Genomic DNA, 27,029 nt, shown 5'->3' on the forward strand with positions numbered 1-27,029 from the left:
GCTGGCGGAGCCCCTTTGTTATGCTAATCCGGGCTGACATCACCCCGCGTATCAAAGCCGAGGGGGCCGCATATAAGGCGGCTCCGCGGGCCGCCCCCCGGCAGAGCAGCCCTGGCCCCCGCGCAGCTCCGGGCCGAGGTAAGCGCGGAGCCGGGGCACGGGTGGTGGATGGCGGGGGGAGGATCGGGGGGTGCAGGGGGTTGCTGTCTGGAGCTGCGGAAGGGGGCACTGCTTCGGAGCCCCCTCGAAACGCCGAAGGTGAGAGGGTGGGGGTGGCTGAGAGTTGGGGGCGGGGGGGGTGCAGGGAGAGTTGGGGGGAGACCCAGAGGGATGCAGGGAAAAGGGAGACTGAGGGGATGCAGGGAGAGAAGAGGCTTGCAGGGTGCAAGGGAGAGGGGGGAGACCCGAAGGAGGTGCAGGGGGACAGGGGAGATGGGAGACCCGAGGGGGGATGCAGGGGAGAGCTGGGGGGATGCAGGGAAAGGGGGGACTGAGGGCATGCAGGGAGAGAAGAGGCTTGGAGGCTGCAAGGGAGAGGGGAGCCACCCGAGGGGGGATGCAGGGGGAGAGGGGAGACCCGGGGGGCTACAGGAGAGTGGGGAGACCCACAGGGTATGCAGGGAGACCCACGGAAGATGCAAGGAGAGAGGAGGCTTTGGAGGGTGCAAGGCAGAGGGGAGACCCGGGGGCATGCAGGAGAGGGTAGACTTGGAAGCTGCAAGGGAGAGAGGAGACTCAAGGGCTGCAAAGGGAGAAGGAGACCCAGAGGGTGTGGGAGAAACCAGAGACCCAGGGGCTGCAAGGGAGAAGGGGGGAACCCACGAACTGCAAGGGATACTGGACACCCAGGGACTGAAGTGAGAGGGAAGACCTGGGCGTTAAAAGGGAGGTGGAGATGGGTATAGGGACACCTAAGATCTGGGGGCTGCAGGGTAGTGGGGACACTCAGGGGATGCAATGGAGAAGGGAGATCCAGGAGCTGCCAGCAGCCCCCCACTCCATTCCCTGTCCCCACTCCCTATCCTCGCTGCAGGTCATTTGGGGATGCGCTGCCCCTAAAACAGACAACTGTGCTCCTGGCGAGAGCTGCAGGATGGCAGCAGGGTCAGGTGGATGCCTTCTTGGGTGGGAAAGTTGGAAAAACGTGAGATGGATGCTCACACACTATATATAATTCGCATTACCTACTCCCGTCCCAGGGACTGGACTCTTGGAGGTGTCAGACGGGAGCATTTCTTTGCATGGAAAAGTGGAGCTGGCTGCAAAAAGCCACGGGGTGAGAAGAAAAGGGAACCTGGAGTTAAAAACAGCTCCGTTTTTAGGAGTCCGCAGGCCACTTGCTGCTGGTTTGATCAGTGACCCAGAGCTCTCCAGAGCTGTAAACATCACGTCTGCCCCAAAGAGTCTCCCGCCCTCCCCTCCCCTCACAAATCCCTCTTGCAAAATGTAACCTGTGCTGGACCGAGTGGAAAAAGGCTTTATTACCTCCCCAAATATCAGGGAGGCAATTGCAGGCCAAGCTTGCAGCTCTTGGGGTGGGGGTTGAGGGGGGATTAGATTATTTCTATTCTTCCTTGGGGGGGGGGGGGGGAACCCTTTTATTTTTTTTTTTTTTCTTCAGGACGGAGGGCAAAGCAGAGGATGATGTTGGTGGGGCAGGGTTAGCGGGAGGGTTTTAGACCGTCGGAGACATTTTACACCCGACTCTTGTGGTGCTCAGCGAGGAGGGAGATAAGGAGGCTGAAATATCTAAATGGACACTAAAAGGCATGGGCAGGATTAAGGGCTGAAGGTTTCCAGTCTGCTCGTGAAGGTGGAGGGGGGAGCAAAGAGCTTCCAAAGATGAAAAGATACAGAAATACCCTTAAATAAGAAGTATGCTTGTGGGAGCCCTGCCTTCAAGGGACGCATCAAACCCAAATCCGAGCGGGCGTGAAAGAAAAACAACCCGTGGCGATGAAATCCTGCCTCCCTTGTAGTCGGCTGGAGTTTTGTCTCGGACTTCAAGGGAGCCGGGAACTCGCCCCTGGAGGTTATTAAAATCCTTTGTAATAACAGCACTTCTCCAGTAACCCTTCACACCAGGCGCTGGGATACCCAAAAAGCAGCCTAATGGGGAAAATGGCAAAGCAAACACCCAGGAATATTCTTTCCCCCTGACCCATTTGCTTCACAAATGGGGATATCGAGGCAGAAAGACACAGCTGGGAAAAAATCTGGAGCTGGGGGTCAGGTAGGATGTGCTTTTCCTGGGGTGAGGGGTTCCCCAAAGCGATGCCCAGTGCTCCAGCCCTTCCCGTTCCCATCCCAAATCCCTTTGCGGGGGGATGGCGGCGCGCCCCGTGCAATGGGCTGTGAGACTCCAGAGGCGCAATGTGGCGGGCAGGTTTGCGCCGTTTATTTTATTATTGGCTTTCTCGCGGGGTGGGAAACCACCGCAAAGACCACAAAGAGCAGCCCGGAGCGGTGTCTGAAGCGAATAACTGAAGGGAAACCCATTTACTGCTATTAATACCGCTGCTAAAATAAGCAAGCTGTGCCCTGGAGACAGAGAGGATCCCTCTAAGAATTTAAGTCCTGCACCTGGTTTGTTTATTTGTTTGGACTGAAGAAGGGGAGAAACAAAAGAAAAGAAAAAAAAAACAACCAAGAGGGGGAGATCCTTGAGAGCTTTTGTCTGCTCCTGGCTGCTCCCCAGAGACAGAAATGGGATTTTTATGTTTACGAAGTTGCAGCCCCTTTCCGTGAGCTCCAGGTGCCCGAGGACTTGGAAGAAGTGAGAGGCAGAGTTAATGAGGTGAGAAGGAAAGCAGAAGGGAAAGAGCAAAACGCATTTGTTGTAACAGATCAGAGCGAAACATCTGCAGGGCACGGGCACCTGCGTGAAGTGGGGAAATGCAGTTTTGATAATTCGTCTTGCCTGCAGAAAAACATGGTGGGGGGAGAAAAAGAAATCTGGAGAGAAGGAAGGGTGATGAATAGCTAAAGATTTGAGCTCATCTAGAGATTTGAGCTCGTCTAGAGATTTATCTTTTTTTTTTCTCTTTTTTTTCTTCTTCCTGAGCAGTTGCACGAACCTTTTGGGGGGTGGAGAGGGGAGCGAAGCGGCAAATGAAGCCTTGCCCCGCGCAGGGTTAAATGGAAACACACAATCAGACCATAACTCAGGGTGTAACTCAAGCCATACGCCTTGTCTGTCTGTCGACTCGAGAGGTTGTGTCAAGGCTTGGGCGAGGGAGGGGACGGAGAGGGGAGAATCCAAACTTTTTCATGATTCATAAACCACTCCTTTGCAATTTGGATAATAGATCTCTCTCTCTCTCGCGACGACTCGCTGAACCTCAGAGTTAACCGTAGCTCGTACTTTCTCTCCTTTCAGGTTATTCATCTCCAAGGAGGAACAGCACGCGGACTGCAGGGAAATACGTTGTGCAGAGAATTGGGAAAACTCCTTTTTTTTTTTTTTTTTTATTTTTTTCTTTTTTCCTCTTTGGAGAAGCCGATTTCCTTCAGCAAGTGGAGGACGGTGGAGAAAATGAAGCCGAGCCCGCGATTCTTCTTAGCTGGTTTTCTGTCTTTGATTCTGCAGACGGGGCTTTGCTGTGGGATAAAATGGATGTAAGTACCTGACTACCTCTCTGCATTTTTTAAATTTTTTTTTAAGTCTTTGTAGGCATTGCTGGTCTCTAACCCATTTTTGCAACTGCTGTTTGAGGTGCACTGTAAAGCCATTTAAAGAGCAGCGAATGCTGCGTTTCTCTGGGCATTCATTGGTTTCAAGTGTGTGTACTAGGGGCTTGTGCTAACAATATGTCTCCATCTTCTTTCCAAAATATGCATGATTTAGACTAGTGTTTTGTGGTTTTTTTTTTTTTTTCTTTCCCTCACCCAAAGGAAAGGCACACACTTGAACACTCACATGAGGCACTTGATGAAGTTCCTAGCGTTAGCTCCTGCCGCGCTGGGAAACTCTCCCACCGGGACGGCTGGTCGTGCTGAGTAGGAGCTGAGAGGGGTAGGGATGGCAGCTAAGATAATGCCGCCAATCTCCAGTCACAGGGGATGCTTGACAGATAACATGTTTTTTTGGTGGACCTTTTAACCTTTGGATTTTGTGAAGGGTGTTAAAAATGAGGCGGGGGGGGGGGGAGGAGGGTGAAGAAATACCAGAGAGTGTGGTCGAATCTGGATCGAGTTTCCGCAGAGGTAATGTCACTGCAAACAAAGTGAAAACATCGCTATCTCGTTTCTTTGCTTAAGCAAGCAATCAATTAGTTACTTACTGCAAAATAAATAAACAAGCCCCTCCAACACCCATCTGGTTTCACGTCCTTGATGAGTGATCTGTCTTTTCTCCTCGGATTTGGAGCCGTGCACAAAATAAATAAGCGGATGTGGGCTGGCCTCAAATGAGCATCTTCTGTAAAAGAAGAGACGCAATGAAACACAATGCCAGCAAGTCTGTTGTGTAGGACACAGTGCATTGAGGTGAGGATCTTCAGGTTAGGTAGGGAGATTGAGACAAGAGAGTCCTGTTTTGTTCCTCCTCCTGTGCTGTGTTTCATTCCCATCCCACTGTAATTTGAAGGTCTCACCATGCTACCTTTCATAAGGGCTCTCTTAAATTTGGACATCTTCAAATTAGATCTCTTGTTGGAGCCATTGCTCTGTGCACAGTCCTGGGAAAAAAGACCTTCCAGATGGGGATTCACCCTCTCCAAAGAGAGACATCCAACATAAAAGTCAAGAGATGCCCTCTGGAGATGCAATGGACTGCAGGGAACTGTTTGAGACCATACATCCACGTTTTATATGTGTGAAGAGAAGCAAGGTGAATCCCTCCATAAGGTGCTTAAATGCACGGTCAAGTGGGAGGAAGAGTCACCTACTTTAGGGCATCTGTCATTTGCTGTCCCCACAGTCTAAGGACCACCTTGGAAGTAGGGGAGAGTCGGGATTGGATGTGCTCCTCACCATCTTGGCTTTACACCTTGTAGCAGTCATAGAATCATAAAATGGCTAGGGTTGGAAGGGACCTTTAAAGGCCATCTAGTCCAACCTCCCTGCAAGGAGCAGGGACATCTCCAACCACATCAGGTTGCTCAGAGCCTCATCCAACCTGACCTTGAACATTACCACAGCTAAATTACATATTTGTTTCCTTCTGCCAACTCCCTCAAGTCCTTAGGCTCTCAGCTTTTTATGCATCCAGTGCCTTGCACAAGGTGAGCATCTCTCTCTATGAGACACTTAGCAACATGCCCATGAGCTTATGGAGTCTGGACTCACTTGCAACTTTTATTTCTATGCAGCATGGAATTTTTTTTTTTTTTTTGACACCCTGATTCAGGAGGGCACTTCTGTACAGACCCATAACTGAGCGGAGGGGTTTGCTTATGTGCTTGGTGTTAGGGTCCCACTTAAGCAAATCCCCAGCGAAGGGCCTGGGTTCCTCCAAAGGGCGGGGACAAGATGGGCTTTGAAAGAAACCTGATAGTGTTGTGACAAGCTGTAGACACGAAAAAAGGCTGGAAGGCAGGGCAAGGTCCCTAGTAGCTTGGCTGGCACAAGCAGCCTTTTGGCTTGTAAGAGGTTAAGCTGCAAGAGTTGCTTTTTGGGGACAGGGTCGCGGGGGGGGGAAGGCAGTTGGAGGAAAGATGCTGTTGCTGCCCCTCCCCTTCCCCACAGACATATCCCCCCTACCGAAAAGTGAGTGGGGAAGATGAAAGCTGGGATTAAAGTGGCATTTGAAGCACGAACTGCATCCAGATGTGCCGCCGGGGCTCTGCTCGCACCTGTTTAAAACCTGGCGGTGACCCGCACTCCCTGTCCCAGGGCGCTTTGTGCAACTGGGGTGCTGCCAGCTGGGATTTCACAAAATTATGGGAGTTTTTTTGTTTTCACTTGCTGTTTCTACTCCCTTCTCCACCCTTGTTTTCCTATAGAAGCACGGGCCAATTTTCCCCTCATCCCAATCACTCTCTCTTCCCCCGCTGCAGCAGTGCTGTCATCCTTGGGGCCAGGGGACCATCCTTGGAAATCGCATGGGTAAACTTTTGGTGAACGGAGATCAATGCTACCGAACACCACCTAATACCTCAGATCTGCCATCCCAGCCCTGCACTCATGTCCTGGGTGCTGTACAACCAAACCTGGCCCCTTCCCTCTTGTACTCATGGATTTAAAGGGGTGGGGGGAAAAAAAAAAAGACGGGATGAAGAGGGAGGAAAGCACTATGAGATGTTTTCAGTCGTGGGCTTGTCTCAGCAGTCTGCCCGCTGCGCCGTTGTTGTAGGCACAGTGCCAGAGGTGAGCTTTGAAAAGGATTTAGGAGGGGAGGGGGGGAAGATAAGGAAGGGGGTTTTTGCCAGCTTGGTGGGCTTGGTTTGCAAGCCTGAGGAACGGGGAGCGACTGATATGAAAGGCGATAGGAAATTCTATTTTGATTAGGAGCGTGATGTAATTACAGGGAAGGGGAGAAGAAAAACACACTTTTTAGCCCTTTAGGACTTCCCTGTGATAGTAATATTCCCTGTGAATTAGTAAAAGTGGGGAGAAGGTAAAAGGGAGCTATTTGTTTTATTTTATTTGGCTTATTTTTACAAGTTCTGTGGTCCAGATCCCCAGCTCTTGTAAATCGCCACCGTGCCCTTCCCTGCCACAGTATTCAGCATGGTGCATGGACGGTCAGCATCTCGTAAACCTGCTCTTGCTGCTGGAGAAACTTCTTATTTTTGACCTCTTCCATTCGAGCTCAGGTGTAAAGTCAGGGTACGGACAGGATCAGGGCTGCCATGGAGAGGCAGCCTTCCCATTCATCACATATGAGCCTGAGTCTTATTTTCGCGTGCTGCTTTTTCGCAAACACTTCCCCACCCTTAGAGCAGGGGGTTTTTGCCTCGTTTTGTGGTCCTCAGTGCTTGTTTTGCATCACAGTGGCTGGGGAGGCGAGGCAGCCATCGGTTGCAATGGGAGATGCCTCAGGGCCCACTCATGCAGGGTCTCTGTTGCTTGACCCATCTCCTTTTGCACCCACTTTAGCTTTCCTAGGGGTTCTTGGGTTTGGCCAAGCAGGTTGCTGAAGCAACTTGTTTGGGTAGAGCTGAAAAATAGATGAGCACTAGAGGGAGCTGCAGCCAGATGTGCGTACTGCAGATGTTGGGATGTGGCTTACAAGGCACTTCTGCCTCCTCAGGGGCTGGCATCTCCTGTGGCCAGGTGCCAAGACACAGGTAGGACTGCGTTGAGTGTCACCCTCAACGCAAGAGTGGTCGCGAAGAGGCTGAATGTAACAAGAGGTTTTTTTAACGTGGCTTGCTGGATCAGCTCGTGACAGCAAGTGGTGGCGTTAGGAATGCCATCATTTTTGGGTGGAGCTCAATCCCTTTAGGAAGTCCCTGCCTGTCCCTGTTGTGGTGGCCTAGACATGCTCCATGCCCTCTGGAGCCATCCTTGGCAGAGCACTGTCCCCAGCTATGAGGTCAGCTTTGCTGCACAGTTCCCATGGTCAAATCACAACCCTTCAGGAGCAAAAGGCGGCTGAGCCGTGCGTTTCGGTGAACCCGCAATGTCCCCCAGCTCACTGACCTCAAGCATCACCGCAGCCTTTCTGCAGCCAAAGCAGGGGAGAAAATGGAAAGATTTCGTGCTTCCTGGCAGCTCCTGCTTCTTCCCCTTCAAGCGAGGCGGGGAGCTGGGACACGGGGGCACGGGCGCCTGCGAGGAGACCGTCTGCCTGGCAAGGGGGCTGCTAGATGAGCTGCTGTGAAAGGACTGCAGGACGGGGACGGCGGGAGGGGAGCGGGCTGAGGGGCGAGGAAGGAGGGGGGAGGACAATGTCTTTGAAGTTGGCTCTTCACTCCGTCGGCAGCTCGGGAAAACTTGACAAAGCTCCACGGCCTTCCTCGGCGCTGGGTGAGCCAACTCGCCGCTGGCATCGACTTCAGTCGGGCTTGGGCTGGAAGTCAATGGCCTTGTGCCCACTACTGCCAGTGCTGGATTTGGCACCGTATCTGAAAGCAGCTCTTATTTTAAGCTTTTACTTCACGGTTGGTTTTTTTTCCCCCACTCCTCTCACTCTTCCTCCTCTTTATTTCTTTTCTTTTTTTTTTTTTACCATATAAATCCTGCTTCTCTCTTTGAAAAGGCTTTGCAGAACCAGTGAAAGCGTTTACCAAGGGACGTGGTGGCTTTCCCAGTGCTTGCGGTCCCCAGACCAGGACTGATGCAGGGCAGGGTGGCCCAGGCGCAAACTGCCTGTGACTACCAGGAGCATAGACAAGGTTAACGTAACGGCAGTCCTGCAGGCCTTTTCCAGCTGAAAACCTGAGAAAATGAGGCTCCTGTAGATTAAAAACCTTCAAGGAGATCGAATGAAAAAAACCCCTCCAATCGTTGCCTCTCTTTATTAAAGTTTACCACACACTTCTCTCTCCAGAGAAGCGTAATTTTGTCTAAATCTTTCTGTTTTGCCCAAATCCCTGGAAGATTAAGCGGTTTAAGAATAGGCATAAAAATGAGACTGCTTTCACAGAAAGTGAAGCAGACAATTTGGAAAAGTAGTTCGTGGTTCCAACAGCCCCTCTGTGAGACCGTCTTTGGTCACATCACACAAGAGAGGATGGGGAGATGCCCCCCAGAGAGACACCATTAGAAAGAAAGGAGATCATTCCACTCTTGACGGGTGTTTGAAAGGGCACCAATGCTGCACTGCTCAACTCAAGGAGGGTTTTCTCCTTTTGGCTTGACCAGGAGCAGTGTCCTGCGCACAGCGGTCCTTGTAAACCAAACCATGTATGGCTTTCATTGATGTCTGCTGAGATCTGAAGGTACTTCTCCCAAGCTGCTGCTCCTATGAATAGTCTTCTCACGGAGCTCAGATCTGCAGGAATGGGCCCGTACCCCTCAAAGGACCTAACACTGTAGAGCATTCATGTTTTCAAATGAATTTATTAACTGCCTGAGATAATTAAAAGAGTAAACGAAAGTCATGATCCATCCATGCATCATATTTCCTCTGTAATTACGTTTATGGTTTGCTGTCAGTATCCATAACTTCAATCGCGAGCCCTGCTATGCTATATATAAAGCAGGAGATGTTTGGTTTGGGGCTTGTTTATTTAAAGGGATGGGTCAAATTACTTTAAAAAAAAAACACAACCACCTCTCAGTTGTCCTCAGCTTTCTGGAGAATGAAGGATGGGGCAGGAGAGTCAAGGGAGGAGAGCACGTCGTTAGCAGGAGGAAACGGTGAAAAGCAGCAGTTATGGAATGGCAGCAGGTAAAATCTCCACATGCTGCTTCTTGGGTGAAGAGTGTGAGTCCGAAGAAAGATGTTTATCAGGATTTTTTTATCAGATTGAGGACTAAAGGTTGTTCTTCCTTACGGACTGCTTTGTTCTTCCTTACAGACTTCCTTACAGGCTGTCTGTGTCCCTTTAGTTCCAGTTTCCCTCCCAGTGCTGGTGGTCAACAGAGACTGGGTGGAGACGGGGTAGAGATCCACCATCAAATCCCACCATGGGCAGGACTCTTCTGGGGAAAGGTGATTTCCTTTCCACTGCCCTGCAAATGAACTTTGTTCCCCAACAACGTCCTTTGCAGGTGGTGAGCACCACTTCCTGGTGCTGCCAGAATTTGGGGAGCAATTTGGGTTGGTGCCTTTCCATCGGGAGGGTTTAAAGTGATGATGGGCGGAGAAGATGTTTCTGAGTGCAGGACAGAGATTGAGCAAACCTGGGCTGTTAGGGCACGGACTAGATGACCTAATAGGCCTCTCACATTCCTGATCTCTGATTTATAAATGCACTTTTCGGTCTCGGCAAGCGACTCCAGTAACTGTGAGTTTTCTTTTCCATCTCCATTACCCTTTACTTTTTCCTCCCGACGCTTGGAGAAGTTTCCAATTATAGGATCTCACAAGCAAAGGCATGAAGTTCAGACCTGGGAGATGTTCAGAAAACACCTTTCTGCGTCTTGCATTTTTATTCTTGGTGGGCTCCCTGGAGCTGGGCTCATTCGATGAGAAGCAGCCGTTGCCACCATTTACTGAGTTCTCCCCAATGGGGCCATGGTCCATCCTTTCTTGACTCTCTGGCAGATATTTTTGCCTTTTCCGTGGAGTGAATTTCTTTCTTGTTGAATTATAAATTTGCATCTCTAATGGTGATCATTCCAGGACATCTATAGCACCATGATTTTGTAGTATCACATCTGCGTTTTTTCACAACAGGGATGAGTTTCAGTCTGAATTCAGCTCTCATCCCAACTTGAAGGTGATTATGTCTGTGGTTCCTGGTCAGTCTGTAACTGAGGCAGGCACCTCAGTGTAGGCTTCTAGGTCCTTTAAACACGCCCCAGACCTCTGTGCAGGGTTAGAAGGTGTGGTGCAGAACCTAGGAGATACCTGTGTCCTTCTGGAGGGCCAGGTGAAGCATCCCAAGGTCTCTGAAGTGTCATTTGGCACCTCTGATTAGAAAACTGAGTTGGTGTCCCGTCAAAACCTGGAGGATTCCTTGTTTGCCTGAAGCTCATTTCATCTGCCTCACCCTGCCTGCTTATTTTGCTGCTGAGACGTACTGTGCTGGAGTATTTATCATTTTAACTCTATTAGTGACAAGCTGCTTTGGCCTCTTGCCTGATTTGCATTTCAGCCCGTTCCTGAGAGTTGCTGATAGGCTTTTTGGGATAAGTTTTCACAGGTTTCTGGTGCCAAGTGCTAGGGGTTGAACTCATCTCACTCAGCTCTGTGCTTATACAGTCCAGATGTCTGCGCCCGAGCTCGGTGCCCCGGTTCCCTCTATAGCCAGTGCAGAAAATGAGCGTTTCTAGGACGTGACTCATCTCATTCTACTGCAGATCTCAAAAGCACATTGGACTAATTACCCCTAGAGATGGCTTCTTCTTTCCATGGGCTGAAGAAGGACCCTGAAGGACTACTATGAGGTCCACATTGTAGAGGTTTACCATCAGGTGGCATTCATGCTGTCCCAAGACTCATGCCTCTACCGCCAAGGACATGATATATCTGAGATACCTGAGCACCCGGAATTTCACCAACGGGTTTTGTCTCTACCAACCTGGATCCAGCACTGGTTCACATCTAAGGCAGGATGGGTTGCCTTCTGGAGGTGCCCCTCTCCAGACAGGGAGCACTGCATGAGCAACAGTGTGCAAGGGACCGAGATGAGGTACAGGGCAGAATTTCTGAGAATTAAATACTCCACTTTTAACTTTCCCTTGAAGTTCACTGGCCAAAGCCTCTGTTTGCTGTATATTTAATGGACCTCTTTAAATATATGTATGATGTATATATTTACATAGCTAGCAGAGTGGTGCTTTCCCTTCCAAGTTTGCCACTGATTATCCAGAGCCAGAAATGCCAAACTCCAGCCGCCTGGGAATTTGTCGGTGCAGACATACTACATCCTAGCAAGGATGGTAGCTTTTCCCTGTTGGAAGAGAGTTTGGGGTTAGCAACTCTGCGCAGCTCGGAGAGAGCTCCAACACACACAGCAGCTGGTTCAAGCCAACCTTGAGGGAGCTGGTGGAACATAGAGATCAGAGCTAAAACCCTCGATCTTGGTTAGGGCTCAATTTTAGCTCCGTTTCCATCTCATTTAACTTCTGAAGGACGTGGATGTTACAGTAATAAAGTGAAATGTGCCCAGAAATGTGTCTGCTAATAAGCCAAACTAACCAAGATGGCTCAGGATGAAACTGAAAGGCAACACATTTAACAAGGAGAGAAGGAAATATGTGTTAAGGCAGTTGTGTTGCCAGGATCAGATGCCAGTTACCGATGCAGCCAGCTAGAAAGTTGTTTTATGAGAATGAATAACATTTATGACTGCCCTAAGCAGGTCATAAAGACACAAAGAGAGTTACACACTGGGCTTCTGCTGATTGCTGTGGGTGCTTGGGAAAGAAGAGTACAGCTCTGTATGATGCATGGCAGCATGCGCTTTTTTTTTCTTTTTCACGTGGAAACTTTGGCAATCGCATGCGAGAAGAACCAATGGGGTCTTTGGAATGTTGTTAGTTTCTTCCATGGTGGTGGGAGAAATGTTGGTGCCAGTGGATCCCTTCTCAGTTTTGACCATGGTGCTCGCTTTGCACGTACTCGTGCTGTGCTTCTGCACCACGTTTTCGGAGACTAGAGAAGCAGAGTTGTCTACGTGCAACAGTGATGGAATTGGTGGAGGCCCTGGGCTTTAACTCTAAAGGAAAGCATCTGTTTTGCAAAACTTGGTGGCTTTTCCCTAGGCCTTGCAGGGGATTTTTTCCATAATTAATTACATGACATTTAGCATAATCCTTAGAGAGTGTGTGAGACAGATGCTGAACGCAAAGCACTGATAACACCAACTTTTTTTTTTTCCTGAATACCACAGTCTTGGAAGATCCAGCTTTCTGTTATCATGGAACTGATGGGTCATTTTTCACTCTGTTGGGAGGTCCATCCTCTTCATTCTTCAGCAAAAACCCTTCCCATAAGGATTTACACATCCAGTCAACTTGGCATGTGCCCCAGGAGCTTTGTCCAGGCTCCCCTCGATGATGGAGAGAAATGCGTGCTGCTAGAGGGTGTTTCTTCCCACCAGCCTTAAACACCCACTTTAGATGAGATAAATCACTCTTAAAAGTTGCCCATCTCTCTCACCAGCTTAAACTGAGCACTTACTTACAGGTAGCTAAAATTAGACGAACGCAGGCCAAAGCATTCACTGAACTGGAGGCAGTGGAGAAATTCATATTGACCTGAAGATTAACTTTTTTTTTGCTGGTTTTAATGTCTTTTTGCATGTGCTTGTCTCTTCAGAGCTCTGTCCAAGACTCCTTCGGCTTTGGCCCTGAATCAAACCCAGCACTGCAAGCAGCTCGAAGGCTTGGTGGTTTCCCAGGTGCAGCTGTGCCGCAGCAACCTGGAGCTAATGCAGACCATCATCCAGGCGGCACGGGAAGTGGTAAAGACCTGCCGTAAAACTTTCTCGGACATGCGGTGGAACTGCTCTTCCATTGAGCTGGCTCCTAACTACCTGCTGGACCTAGAGAGAGGTAAACAGCACTGGTGGCTCGGCTGGGACATGAGTGAGTAGAGTCAGCTGGGGCTGGGAAGGGTAGGGGGGATGTGAAGGGACTGCGTAGCCAGTTCTCCTGTTCTCTGAGACCATGTTCATCATTATGGTGCCGGTCATGCCCAGGAGCTCTTGACTCCAAGACCTGGTCTCTCATAGCTCTTACAAAGCATGCCACCAACCTGGTCTGCTCATCTCATTAGGAGTCATGGTGCACTTGCTCACAGCCATGGAGCTGCTGCTCAAGGCATGCAGACTTCCCTTCCAACCCTGACCATTCTATGAATCTATGATTCTATGACTTGTCAAGCAGCACATGCTACATGTGAGCTCTCATGGGTCAGAGCATCCTTGCAGGCTCGTGCTGTGGCTCTCTGGCCTCCCACCACCTCCCCCAGCTCCATGCATGCCAGCTCCATGACAAGCATCCTGCACAGGGGCAAAAGGAGGCAGGAGAGTCCATGATGGGGCTTCTTCACGTGCTCCAAGAGCAGATCACACCACAATGGACGAGTTGCCTCATTCAATGTTCCTCTTTGTCCTGTTGGCATGCTGCTTCATGTTGAAGTACTCACCTAGGAGATGTTTTCCAAGCCAGTGATGCCACAGGAGGTCTCAGCTGCAGTGAGCTGGTGTGTTTACTGTTCTGTGGGGTGCAGATTGTGTAGGTCTCTTTTTGGGGGACCACTTATCTGTGTCAGGAGGCTGAGCTGGAGTTCTTCTCTCTTCCAGGCACAAGGGAGTCAGCATTTGTGTATGCGCTTTCTGCTGCTGCCATCAGCCACACCATTGCCAGAGCCTGCACCACCGGGGACCTCCCTGGCTGTTCCTGTGGTCCCATCCCAGGTGAGACACCTGGACCTGGGTATCGATGGGGAGGATGTGCAGACAACCTCAACTATGGTCTTATCATGGGGTCCAAATTTTCAGATGCTCCCATGAAGATGAAAAAATCAGGATCACAAGCCAATAAACTGATGCATCTGCACAACAGTGAAGTAGGGAGACAGGTAACAAATCCACGAGAGTTACTGTAATTGTACAATCCTCTGTAGTGGTCGGTCGCTCTGCGAGGTTCAGTCTCTATCAGCTAGCGAAAGGAGCAGGTTTCTCCCAGATTGCTCTGAACTCCTTTGGCCTGCTGGAGACTGTGGCTGTACAACTCACGCTGGGACTCAGGAGGTCCTGAATGCTGTTGTTGGTCCTATGTAACCATGGGTGGGATGTCTCATTGCCACCTTTTCCATAGTGATGATTCCCATATCTGGCAGAATCCGCTTTTAACGGCTTGCGTCTAGTGGATCATGCTTACCACGCGTAGTGCCTGGTGTGCACGGCGGTGCAAATCCCCATCGCAGCCCTCCGTTGAGCTGGAGAAATGGGTGGGGGGGCTGTAAAGCTGACCCCCTGTACCCACCTCTGGGGCTGCAGCAGTTCCCTAGGCTGGTCCTAGCACACAGCTTAGTCCTTCCAGGGCTGCCTGTGCTTGGGCGCTGGAGCATATGAGTGTTGGGTGTTGAGCTCATTGGCCGCTGACCGTGTAGCTCCGGGCTGAACCCTCCTTTGCAGAGCACAGCCGTGTTGAACTTGCCTCCTCTGGGTGTTTTTGTCTACCATATCTATCTGGTTTTTTTAAATTTTATCTTCGTAATGTCTTGAGGTTTTGTTTTAATCACAATGGGCAAATTTTTGTTTGGGATGTAGCGTTGCCATGGCTGATGCATTCAGCCCTTCCTGGCAGCTTCCTGCCATGCCCTGCAGAAGCAAGAGCAGTGCAGAAACAAAGTGAAAGGCTCTTTTGGCCCCATGGCCAGCAGAAAGGCAGAGTGAGGGTGCCCTGAACCCATCAGAGCCTGGACGTCTCTGTTACCCCATGGATGTTAATGATCTATTTATTGATTGCTTTGATTTTCAGCTCCTTAGGAAATTAAAAGGTGGAAATGCAGCCCTGTGTAGATATCTGACCAAAATTCAAAATACTCTTCTGTCTGCTGGCTGCAAAGCTGCCTTGGTGAAAGTAGTCCCAGGCTGATAGTGATCACCAAGGAGCTGTGGGATCTCATTCCCTTGGCACAGTAGCTACTCTAGAGTGACTGTGCAAAAATCAGAGCAGCAGCCCTTTTCTATAGCAGTCCTTGCTGGGAAAATACCTTCTTTAGCAAGCTTGTGGGATGTTTGGAGGTAAGAGAAGGGCATTTCCTAACTCCTGCATTCCTTTTTGCAGGTCTTGAAAGCCTCTCTTGAAATGAAATGTAAGTGCCATGGAGTTTCTGGGTCATGCTCTATCAAGACCTGTTGGAAAGGCCTTCAAGAGCTGCGAGACATTGCATTGGACCTCAAAAACAAGTATTTATCAGCCACCAAGGTTGTTCACCGGCCCATGGGCACACGCAAATATCTTGTCCCAAAGGATATTGATATCAGGCCGGTTAAAGAGACAGAGCTGATTTACCTGCAGAGCTCACCCGATTTCTGCATGAAGAACGAGAAAGTGGGGTCGCACGGGACCCAGGACAGGTGAGGGTTTCTGCAGCGGGTGCTGACTGCGCTCTGAGCCCCAAAGAGGGAAGGGGAAAAGGGGAACGTGTGTGAATAAGAGGCAAATAATTGGGGAGGTAGCACATGCATGCAGGTAAAGGGCATCTCTAACATACGGTATGGTCAACAGATGCCCAAGCCTATAAGTGGTGGCTGTGGCCAAGACAAGGCTGCAGACACCTTTTGTGTTATACGGGCAGACAGAAGATGATACCTTTAGAATTTCCCCAGGTAGCACACCTCTGCAGGAACTTGTAGTGATCGAGCAGCTGCTTTATGCTGTGTTGAGTCTTTCTAAGTAATTTCTTGCAGTCATTGCTCATGTGATGAGTTGTTACTCTACTGTAAGGCTCCTCTAAGTAGGCAAGTGTTAACCCAACTAGAACCAATGTTCCTAGGCAGCTTTAAAAAAAGCCCTGCAAACTACAATGCTGATTTTTTAGGATTTTTCTTCCACTGCTTTTTAATTTCTAGATTTTTTGGTAGGTGGCTGCAATGGTTGGATTTCACGCTGTCTCATTAGTTGCGATCTGCTGGCTTGGCTTTCTTCAGCTAGTTCTCATCATTCTTCTTTGTGTTACTTTGTGGTGGAGACTCAGTCAGTCAAGTTGCAAGGAGCATGCACCTGCCCTTTTGTGGTGTGTCTTCATTGTAACTGGTGTTGGACGTAGTGGTCTTTCCATTGTGCATTGAGAAGTTCAATGGAGCGAAGGTTTTTCTGTGACAGAAATTAAGTAAATGACCCAAATGCAGAAAAGATATATCCTCTTTGGATATCTTTGATTCATATGAAGAGTTTTGAGAGGGTACTTTAGAAGATATCCTTTGGCAATGGCCATTTAATCTGTAATTCTGTAGACAATATATCAGCTTTCAACTGGTGGAGCAGCTGATCAGGAGATGATGACAGTTGAGTGAAACAAGCGTGTCTTTTTTGTTCTCTGACATTTTGTGGCAGTTACAGTTTTGTATCCTCCATGAGTACCAAACCCAACAATTGGACTGCTCAACAACAGTGTTTATCTGGCAGCTCTGTGGTGGGAACACCAGGCTGATGCTCGTCACCGGCCCAGCAGTGAAGCAGTAATTAGGGAGTGAAGATCTTTATGAGTCACTGAGGGTTGCAGGGAAAAAGCATGCATTGAAACTGGTTTCTGAGGAAAATATAATTTAGGTGGAAGCAATGCTTTTGTGAATTTGTGTGGATTTTGACAAACTTGTGTCTTGAGAAAGACCTTTTTGTTGTTTTGCAATGAAAAAATTATGGAGGTTATTTGGAAATTAGCTTTATAGTAATTGTGTGAAATCAGCAGGTTGTGTTAAAATCAAACTGAATTCGTTACAGATTTGCCAAGTAAAACATTTTTCAAGAGCTGAAGTCCTTTTAAGGGGGAGGGAGGCGTGACTTCTTTTTCATCTAACTTAATTTTACAGCAGATTTTGCCTTTTTATCCCAGCTAAGGATGAAAAATATGTCAAGATCTTGAAAGAGTTTTCTTTTTTTTTTTTCTTCTGAGGACAGGAAAATGTGTATTGCAGGCATCCGTTTATCCCAGCTGGGTGACAGCAGTGATTGTGAGCCTGCCAGGCGAGGGTCCCAGGGAAGTGAGATTGAGTGAGGATTTAGAGGACTGAGATATTAAGGCAGGAAGGGATGACTTTCAAAAGGAATTTGTCAAGAAATATTCCTTATTCTCAGGTACACAAGATGGTGGTGGCCGTGGGAGGGGAGGAGGGCGAGATAGTCCCGTGTTGAGCTGCAGGCATCTCTCAGGCCAAGTTTTAGGATCACGTGTAGTTACGCTCATTTTCATGGCAATCCATCCGCCAGCTCTTGAGGGGATGCCTGGTGTTTCAAAATTGCCACGTGTAACCCAAACCATACCAGCCCCTTTTCTGCATTACATTAGCAGAGAAAATAAGTGTAAAACGCTCACAACGTGTTTGTATATTGGTCCCTTCTTTCCGGGGGGAGTGGGGAAATGGAAGGGAGTTTCCCTAACTTCCTCCTCCCATGGATGCTTCTTCTCTTCTCAATTTTTCTCTCATGGAGAGGACGTCAAAATGTATTTTAAACACGGTGGCTCCGTTCCAGCCAGCCACAGGGCTGCAGAGATAGCGGCTAATGACAGGGATGAGGGAGAAGGAACACAAAAGGGATGCTGTTAGAGAGGCCAGGGAAAAACATCATTTGTGCTTACCCCAAAAAGATGTAAAAACACTCACATGGAAATAGCCCAAACAGGTTTTTATTTTCTAAGTCAAGTCCCGGAGGCATCTTAGCATTTTATCCTTGTGCACATCAAAATTTTCTGGGGAAGATCCTGCTGCTTCCTACTAGGCTAATTTTTAAAGTCTTTTATGGCAAATGCAATCAAAAAGGGATTTTTCGTGGTGGTCCCTCAGTTCATTTTTTTCTCTTCTCTTCTTCCACCACCTGCCTATTTCCTCTTTGACCTTTTTCTGGCCATGAACATGGGTGCAGGGATCAGCCCACGGGATGTTACAGTGCAGACCCCTCTCACCACACTCCAGGAGACCTTGATCTGGGCAGCTTCAGCAGCAGAGTGGATTAAAAAATTCAGATTGCTGCATTTTTCATTACAAAAAAAAAAAAAAAGAGTAGTTTTGCATCATATGGAGAAAAAGTCCTTTCCTCCCTCCCACTCCCCCAGGTCCGGCGCTTGCTCGGAGCACGCTGGAAGCAGGACAGACGTTGATGGCTCAGTTGCAACACCTTGGATGTATTGGGTTTCAGGGTATGCTGTAGGGAACAATCCTGCACCGGCAGGTGGGTGGAAGGAATAATCTAATCAGTCGCTTCCATCTCTCTAATTATCCCTCGCATTATGCAGACTTATTGTGTGTTTTTCAGGCAGGAGAGGGAGTTGAATTACCTTGTAGTGGAACCGCGTGAAAATCCACTCAGAAAACGTGCACCCAGTTACTCAAATGCCTTTCAGAGCTCTTCGCTGAAAGGATTTCAAAGCCTGATTTTGAAAAAAAAAGCCTGAAATGTTTTCCAACACACCTTGGCCTTTCTTAGTTTCATGTTGAAATTAGAAATGGTTTGGAAATTTGCATACCTCCAAGCGCTTGGGGTGTATCTAGATTTCAAAGCCAGGGAGCTGAACCCGAACCCGAGATTTGAAGCCTCTTTGAAGTGCCCAAAATCTGATTAAGGAGCTGAGTTTTGCAATTGTTGTCCCAGGCTCCTGCAAGCAGACTGGCTGCAACAGCAGCCCTCATCCACTCCAGCCAAATGCCATGGGCTCGTATGGCACCCTCACGCTTTCATAGCCGATAAAAAATGGTCTGGAGAAAAATATAAAGAAGCTGAGCTGTGGAGCAGCAAGTGGATTGTACAGCTTTCAATACAACAAATTAACCACGAGGAAAAAATGTGTGTGTTCCCACTTCAGAGCTTTCTGGGACAGAAGCACCCCATAACTCATCTTTTGAAAAGGTAGTTTGGTTTCTCCTGCCTGAAAAATTCGTTATCGAGTAAATTATAAACAATAGCAGATTATAAAATTGAGATCTCTTTTGTGAGAAAAGAAGCAACAGTATTAACCTTCTTTATCAGTAGGGTGCAATGTATCGTATTTCAAAGGCTGTTGAAGGTCCCTTAAGGAATCCGAGGAAAGGGAAATTCTGCCACACATGGGAAAGCCTCCGGCTCCTGAAGCCTTGCAAAGATAACCGAGCTGTTTATTACTGATCTTTCGCAGAGCAGTCTTGGAGCTGAGCAAATGCCGCTTCCTCCCTGCTAAAGACGGGAAGGTCTCTCAGGCTGCAGAAATTGGGCTGTAACGTTTCATTGCAGCTAAGCGGAGTTGATCAACCACCACTGTCCTTAGCTGACTCACTTTCGCCACAAATGTGACCATTCTTTGGCAATTGCTCTTTGCTCACTTATTCGTTCTTTTCTGCAGTAAAAAACTTAGTCTTAACTATCTTCCAAGGTGTCTTAGGCTGGTACATTTCATTGGACAGGAACATGCATGAAGTTGGCTGAGCACGCATCTTCTGCTCGTTAATGACCACAAAGATTGAGTGGACGGTGGTTGCCTCTTTGCCATCTTGGTGGTCCTAGCAGCAGGGCTGATCAAATGCTGCAAAGAAAGGATGTGGTGGTTTTCAGTGTTCAACTACAGCCCTTTGCTTTGAAACCACTTGTTTCCTGCCACCCTGAAAATATGCTTCACCTTGTGTGGTTATAGAATCACAGAATGGTTTGGGTTGGAAGGGACCTTCAAAGCCCACCCAGTCCAACCCCCTTGCAAGGAGCAGGGACATCTCCAACCACATCAGGTTGCTCAGAGCCCCGGCCAACCTGGCCTGGAATGTTTCCAGGGATGGGGCATCCACCACCTCTGGGCAAGCTGCTCCTGTGTTCTACCACCCGCATTGTACAATTTTTTTTTTCCTAATATCTAATCTGAATCAACTTCCCTCTATTTTAAAACTGTTACCCCTCATCCTATTGCAACAGGCCCTGCTGAAGAGTCTCTCCCCACCTTTCCTGCAGCCCCCTTTGGGCACTGGGAGCCGCTCTCAGGTCTCCCCGGAGCCTCCTCTTCTCCAGGCTGAACATTATGTGGGCAATGAGATTTCTTAGCAGAAGCACTGACACTTAGGTGGAGAACAGTGGTGGTTATGGGTAGACAACAGCATTTGGTGTTTGTTTTTTTTTGTTACAGCCTCTTTTAATTTCTGTCACTCAGTGAGGGCACAAGAAGCAATACGATGAACTTTGGCTTTGACTCGGTTATCATGTCTATGATGATAGAGTAATTTTTGGAACCATTGTCAGACGTGCCACCCTTTTTTCATGGGTTGCAACAAATGATGAATGAAGAATAGCAAATAATTCTTCTGTAAGTGTCACAGAAGTTTAAATTTAAGGGAAATCAGGAAAATAGCAGTTTTCTGTTCCTCCCACCTGCAGTGGAGGAGCTTTCCCAGGGCAACGTGCATTTCAGCAGTTGGGCCAGCCGTGCTTTCTTGGGCTTTTTCTTGGCTCATCCCTGGGGAAGATTGAATTCTTCCCACTTTGCAAGACCTGGATTTGACCATAAAGATTCCTGAACAGATTTGTAAATAATACATTTATTGTTGGAAAGAGTAATTTCACACAGTAAAATTGTAGTGGATAGTGAATTCAGGGGATAAAAAAAATGCAGCTAGCTCTCCTAAACAAACTTAGTCCCTCTGCATCAAAATGGTGTGGGAGTTAAGGAACATTGGGGCAGGGAATGACTTTCCTGGATCCTGGAATGGAGCCTGATCTTTTGGGTTTTTTTTTGTTTATCTTAATCTAAATTTACCTTTTCATTTATTTTTTTTTTCAAATCAATCTCATCATTTCGTGTCTTCTTTTCTCTGCCTACAACGAACATTTCTTGCCTCCCCTTTTGGTAATGATCTTTTACACATGGGAGCAATGATCTTTTACACATGGGAAAGACAGCTTTTCTTACAAACTTCTCTACATCAGTTCCTTCAACCTTTTCTCTTTTCTGAACTGCTCCTCTGACTCTCCTGGGAACATTCCCACATTTATCTGGATCTTTCTCAAAGTGTGTTGCTTACTTTGCATTTTAATCCGCTCTCACAAAATGCTCTCAGCTCCTTTTGCCCCAGAGTTATCCACAATTTTTTCAGCTCACTCTCTACTCCTCATTTATGAAAATACAGGCTGGTTCCAGGATCTCCCTTGACATCTCCTTGCTGACACGTACTATTGATAACTCTCTTTCGTACAGTTGTTCAGTGTCAGTCTCTAGTCGTTCCTTGTGGGTGAGAAAGTAATTTAAAAGTAGTTAAGATCCTGCCCTCAAAATCTTATACGAAGTTTTTTGATGTATTTTTAGCCAATGTCCATTGTGCTATATACCTCCTGGGGGATTTGAATTATTTTTTCTCTTTCTTTTATATACTGCTCTATGACTCGACATTCCTGGAGCAAGGGGCACTAAAAAAAATGAATAGAATTTCATTTAAAAGAGAAAAAATTAAAATACTTCTTTACACAGCGGTACTGTCTTCTGGGACTTGTGGCTGCTGGAGTTCATGGAGGCAGATGGTTTCCCTGAGGTCACAAAGAGATGAGACAAACCTGTGGCCAAGATGCCCACAAGGGGATACAGACACATACCTTTCGTCATCCTTAATGCACCAGCACAGATGCTGGTGGTGTATGAGGAAAAGGACCACAGAAAGTGACCAGATTTGTGATTTTTTTTCTTCCCAGAAATGACCCAGAGTGACTTTTTTAAATGTACTTATAAGCAGCTTCCACTTATCACTAGGACAGATAGAGTGAGGTCCCAGCGGACAGCTGACCCATCCCTGTCATCATATGTCATTGTTGTGGCTGACACAGTACAGAGTGGGCCTCAGTTTGGGTCTCAGATGCCACTTGGGCAACCAAAAAAAATCTATTCTTATATCTGCTGATGAAACAGAAGTGAACTGGGATCCAGAATGAAATTGTGAAATCTCCCCATAGCTTTTAAAATTAAAATAGCCCAGGAGGTAACTGTGAGGTGGCTTAGCTTCTCCACCTAGGGGAAGACTCTTAGAAGTGCTGAGGTGTCCTTCGCCATCTCTGACGAGGAGCCACCCCCATGATCAGGCTGTTTGGGCTCAGGGAGCGATGTACCACAATGTTTCTGCAAATGAGGGCTGGAAAGGGAAGATTTTGGACAGGCATATTGAGTGGGATTTGTCCAGTCAGCAGGGCTGACCTCCTCCCTTCTTGCACAAAGAAGGAAAAAGCATTGTGACAATAGGAAAGGCTGTTCCTGAGCCAGGACCTTGGCTAGGATTACGGCCTAAGCATCGTTTTTCACTGGTCTTCCAAGTGTTTCTAGAGGTTACGGTGTTGTGTTAAGATGCAATCGCTTGCCTTCGTATTTTCTCTCCGAGGCTCAGGAGGAGGGCATTTCTCTGAGTTGCTGGAATTGTGCTGGACCAGGCCCAAAACAAATGAGATTGAACTTAACCCAACAGCGGGGAGCCTGGTGAGATCGCAGCCGTGGGCTCTGAAAGCAGATGCTTGGGGGCAGCTTCTGTGGGTAAACTCTGGTCTTTTGTCTTCCCCCACTTTTTTTTTTTTTTAATGTATAGATACAGCTGAGAAACTACCTCTGCTTCAGCTTGTTTAAAGAAAAACAAAGGTAATTCATCCAGGCCTGTGCTTTAAAACAGAAAGCAAAATCTCTGGTTAGTGGCATTGTCAGGAAAGTTTTCTAGGAGCTCATTTAGGTTCTGGATGGGGTCAAAAGCTTTGTTTTGGCCATTCGACCCACCCGTCCAGGATGTCCCTCTTCCTTTATTCAAATCTGAGGGAAAGTTGGGGATTTTTTAAATAAGACTTTTTTTTTTTTTCCTTTCTTTGCTTCAGGTTGGATGGGATGGGGACAGCTATGGAAAGGTATCTCTCCTACTAGATCCACTTTTTTTTTTTTTTTTTTCTTTTTGCAAGCCATAGGAGGAGGTGCAAGGAAAGGAGGATTTCCAGGTCTCAACACAGTAGGTAGAAGAGTTTTGCTCTGAGTGAGGTAAATTTAACTGCTGGGCGCCTTGTACGTTTGGGAAGTGAATATCCTCAATGGTGAACTGGAGTCAGAGAGGACACATATTCCTTTTCTTGGCCATTTTAATGAGCTCTCAGCACAAGGTGGCACGGATGCACTGCACATCCGTCACCGTGCTTCCGCGGCCTCCCCATCCTCGCTAGGTGAACCCCCGGGTAACAACCTCTCCACCCACTGGTAAAGCAGAGTAAGGTTGTCAAACACTCTCCCCTCTTCTAGTGTCAAAACGCCTATATTTGAACCTTTGCTCTGAATATTTAATGCATTTACTAATACATTTATGAGGAGTCATTTGGAGGTTTCCTGGCGGAGGGGCCCTGGCTCGCAGGGGCAGTAACAACGCCTTTGGCTCAGCGTTAGGCAAACAGGCTCAGTGTGGTTGCAGACTTCGGCTTCGGTAGAGGCTTTCAAAGGTTTGTCAATATTTACACACACTCCCGAACGAGGGGGAGTGGGGGGGGGCCCTTTAAGCACTGAACCTGGAGAGGAATGCGAGTCAGAAATAACAAACAGGAGGCCCGCCTGAGTCAGAAAAAAATAAGGGAAGGACAAGAACAAAATCTCAACACCTCATTAATCCCGTAACTTCTCCTAAAGCATTACCTCATGAGGAATTCCTATAAATCTCATGGATTTGTTTTCATCTATTGATGGAGTCAGCTCAACAGTCCAACTCATGCTCCTCTCTCCTTTCACTGCCCCAAACCAGCCTCAGAGTGTTTCTGCCCAAAATAGCCATGCAGAATAAGATTTAGGAGAGATGCCAGCAATTCCCCCACTCTCCAAACTGCCTTTCTTACAGTAGTTTCAAGAATCATAGAACCTTACAATAGTTTGGGTTGGAAGGGAACTTTAAAGGTCCAACCCCCCTGCAAGAAGCAGGGACGTCTCCAACCAGATCACGTTGCTCAGAACCCCGTGCAGTCCATCAAGTTCACAGCCCCACAGTGTTCATGATGACATCTGTTACCCTACAGTGCTAGTGTCCAGGCAAGCATCTGACCAAAGACAAACACTTCCACCCTGGGCTATCTTCACAGCCCATGGAGAAATGTCGTCTCTAGGACCTGGTTCATCTCATCCAAAACTCAATGCCTGTTACATTGTCGTGTCCCAACATGACAACACAGAACCTTAGAATAGTTTGGGCTGGAAAGGACCTTCAAAGGCCATCCAGTCCAACCCCCCTGCAAGGGGCAGGGACATCTCCAACCACATCAGGTTGCTCACAGCCCCGGCCAACCTGGCCTGGAATGTTTCCAAGGATGGGGCATCCACCATCTCTCTGGGCAACCTGGGACAGTGTTTCACCATCCTCAGCGTAAAAATTTGTTTCCTGATGTCCAGTCTGAATCTCCCCTCTTTTAGTTTAAAACCATTACCTGTTTTCCTATCACAACAGGCCCTGCTAATGAGTTTCTCTCTATCACTGGAACATGTTGGGACCCAGCTTGGAGTATCTTAGAAGAATGAGATAGCTGTTTTTTTTTTTTTTTTTAAATGGCTGTGGATCCAGGATCAATGAAAGAGATTCCCCAATTCATTCATTACTTCTGGAAACCTCAAGCCAGCTGCTTGCGAGCAGACAAAGTGAGGGAACCTCACACAATGGCTGACTTATCCCAGCGAGTCTGGCTTTAATTAAAAGCAGAAGCAAAACAAGCAGTGGAAGTCTGTGTGATATTTGGTGACTCGTCATCCTACACTGTGCTCCTGCCGTGCTGCCTGCTCCTGGGTTGGGATTCAGGATGTCACAGAACCAGCTCCCCGGCTCCTTGTACCGTGCTAAGAGATACTCGGAAGAGAAAGTGCAGAGTCTGACCCTGCTCGTTTCGGTTGTGATTTCCCTGACAGGGTCAGGGCTGGATTGTGGCTGCTCGGGAGCTTTCCCAGCCCGGGATTATTGGCACGGAGCCTGTGCAAATACTCTGTGGCTGCAGGGTTCCTCCCCCACCCTTTTCACGTTATGTAGCGTTGGACAAACACCAGTGTTTGCGCTTTAGGGTATCATCTTCTTCCAGCACCTTTCAGACGGCTTTGGAGCCTGCCTGGGAATACAGATTGCTAGGGACTATGAGGTTTTGGTTTGGTGGAGGTACCACAATAGCTTTGCTTGTCTGCCTGTACAGGAGCTAGGTCCTGCCTGATGGCAGCCCGAATGCCGCTGAGCCCAACCTGAGAGTCGGAACAGGAGTATAATGAAATTTTGGATGTCAGAGCAGGGGATGCAAGTGCAATTTTGGGCGTCAGAGCAGGGGATGCGAGGGCAGCGCTGGGGCTTTCCCTGTCTCCCTCTCACTGAAGGATGCTAGTTTGGAAAGTCCAGAGCGGAATTGTGCTTGCTCACCGCTTTTCGTTTCTTCCAGGCAATGCAACAAGACCTCCAATGGGAGCGACAGCTGCGACTTGATGTGCTGCGGCAGAGGCTACAACCCCTACATGGACAAAGTGGTGGAGCGGTGCCACTGCAAGTACCACTGGTGCTGCTACGTGACCTGTAAAAAGTGCGAGAGGACTGTCGAGAGATACGTGTGCAAGTGAAAACCCTCCTCTCTCTGCTCCGGGAGCTGAGATGCCAGCGACACCCCAGCACTATTCAAAGAGAAAAACATTTCCCCGACTAGACGTTGTTTATCTTGTAAAGACAAGGACTTGAAGAAAGATGGTAGGAGGAGAAAAAAAAAAAAAAGGCAATCACACCAGTAAAAATAAGACCTTTAAAAAAAAACCCAAACAAATCCACAAATGTTTCCCCCTGCCAATAAAATGCTCTCTGAGAAGACAAAAACTCATTTGGGATGGTAACTTCTTTCAAAATGGTTACCAATGATGTCTCACCATCAAGTGCCTTAGTATTTTGAGAAACAAAAGTAGAAACTTCTCCCAGGGAAGAAAAGCAACTCTTGTTTGAAAATAACTAAGGGTCACACCTGCCTGTGCCTTCTAACCCAAGTACTCAGTCAGCATTCGGACCATCCCAGAAGGGAGAACGCTACAACTCTTCATCAATAACTGCCTTTGTTGCCAAAGACTTAATTTTTATCATGGAAGCATCCGCTCCAGATGATAAAGGTGGAGAGATTTCAGGTCAATCCCCTGAAATGAACAACTCGTTCTAACCTTTCTTTTACACAGGTTACTGTGTAAAAGTTACTGCTGCAGGAAAAAAAAACTCCGTGATTTTTTTCCAGGCTGGAAGGGGTTTCGCATTCAACCATGCAAAAACCCCCACGGGATCCCGGAGGCAGTGAGAATAGGGTACCCTGAGAAGGGCTTTATGGGGTCCACCAGATTGTAGTGACACCATTAGGACAAAATAACAAAGTGAAATCAAAATCCAGTGGGAAAGTTAAAAAAAAAAAACAGCTCCTGCTTTCTTTCTGTCTTGCCCTTTGGGCGTGATGCCCTTAGTCACCGATGTTCTGCTGCGTTGGGCCATCAAGTCCTTAGGGAAACACGCCACTGCCTCTTTTCCCCCAGCAAAACCATTGACCCAGCCCCAAAAAACTGCAGAGAGAGGAGCGGGTCCGGTCCGGGCTGTGGGGAGTGCAGCCGTGCAGGGCAGCAGCAATTCCCAGCAGGAAGGAGTGGGAACGTCTCAGTCCTTCGCATGGCCCTGCCCTGACACAGCAGAGAACCACTATCTGTGGCTGTACATATTTTCTTTCGTATGCGGACGTACAGAAATATTTATAAGATATATCTCGCGCTTTCGTCTACTCTACTTCCTACGTAAATATATCTCTATATTATAAACGAGCATTAACAATAGTATGAAATAAATGCTGAAGTTACTGGTGCAACAGCAAAA

At 47.9% G+C, this 27,029-nt stretch overlaps 1 protein-coding gene across 2 annotated transcripts; it reads left to right on the forward strand.

Moving 5' to 3' along the window:
- On the forward strand, positions 1-27,029 carry WNT11 (Wnt family member 11). Of its 2 annotated transcripts, XM_086743202.1 has the most exons (7): positions 1-138; positions 3,380-3,618; positions 12,821-13,056; positions 13,809-13,922; positions 14,007-14,086; positions 15,301-15,593; positions 25,585-27,029. In XM_086743202.1, the coding sequence occupies exons 2-7, from the start codon at positions 3,536-3,538 to the stop codon at positions 25,757-25,759; spliced, it is 981 nt and encodes a 326-aa protein (XP_086599328.1). In that variant the 5' UTR covers positions 1-138; positions 3,380-3,535; the 3' UTR covers positions 25,760-27,029. The 2 variants fall into 2 exon arrangements, with proteins under 2 accessions (XP_086599328.1, XP_086599323.1); XM_086743197.1 differs by having other exon boundaries at positions 13,809-14,086.

The sequence above is a fragment of the Chlamydotis macqueenii genome, chromosome 1, assembly GCF_036417535.1.
Source record: "Chlamydotis macqueenii isolate bChlMac1 chromosome 1, bChlMac1.mat, whole genome shotgun sequence".
In the NCBI taxonomy this organism is placed as follows: Eukaryota; Metazoa; Chordata; class Aves; order Otidiformes; family Otididae; genus Chlamydotis; species Chlamydotis macqueenii.

Excerpts from the sequence above, each read along its gene's own strand:
- WNT11 (XM_086743197.1), top strand. The coding sequence starts at position 3,536 with ATGAAGCCGAGCCCGCGATTCTTCTTAGCTGGTTTTCTGTCTTTGATT. Across the intron at positions 3,619-12,820 it reads TGCTGTGGGATAAAATGGAT|AGCTCTGTCCAAGACTCCTT; the intron begins GTAAGTACCTGA and ends TTGTCTCTTCAG. Across the intron at positions 15,594-25,584 it reads TCGCACGGGACCCAGGACAG|GCAATGCAACAAGACCTCCA; the intron begins GTGAGGGTTTCT and ends CGTTTCTTCCAG.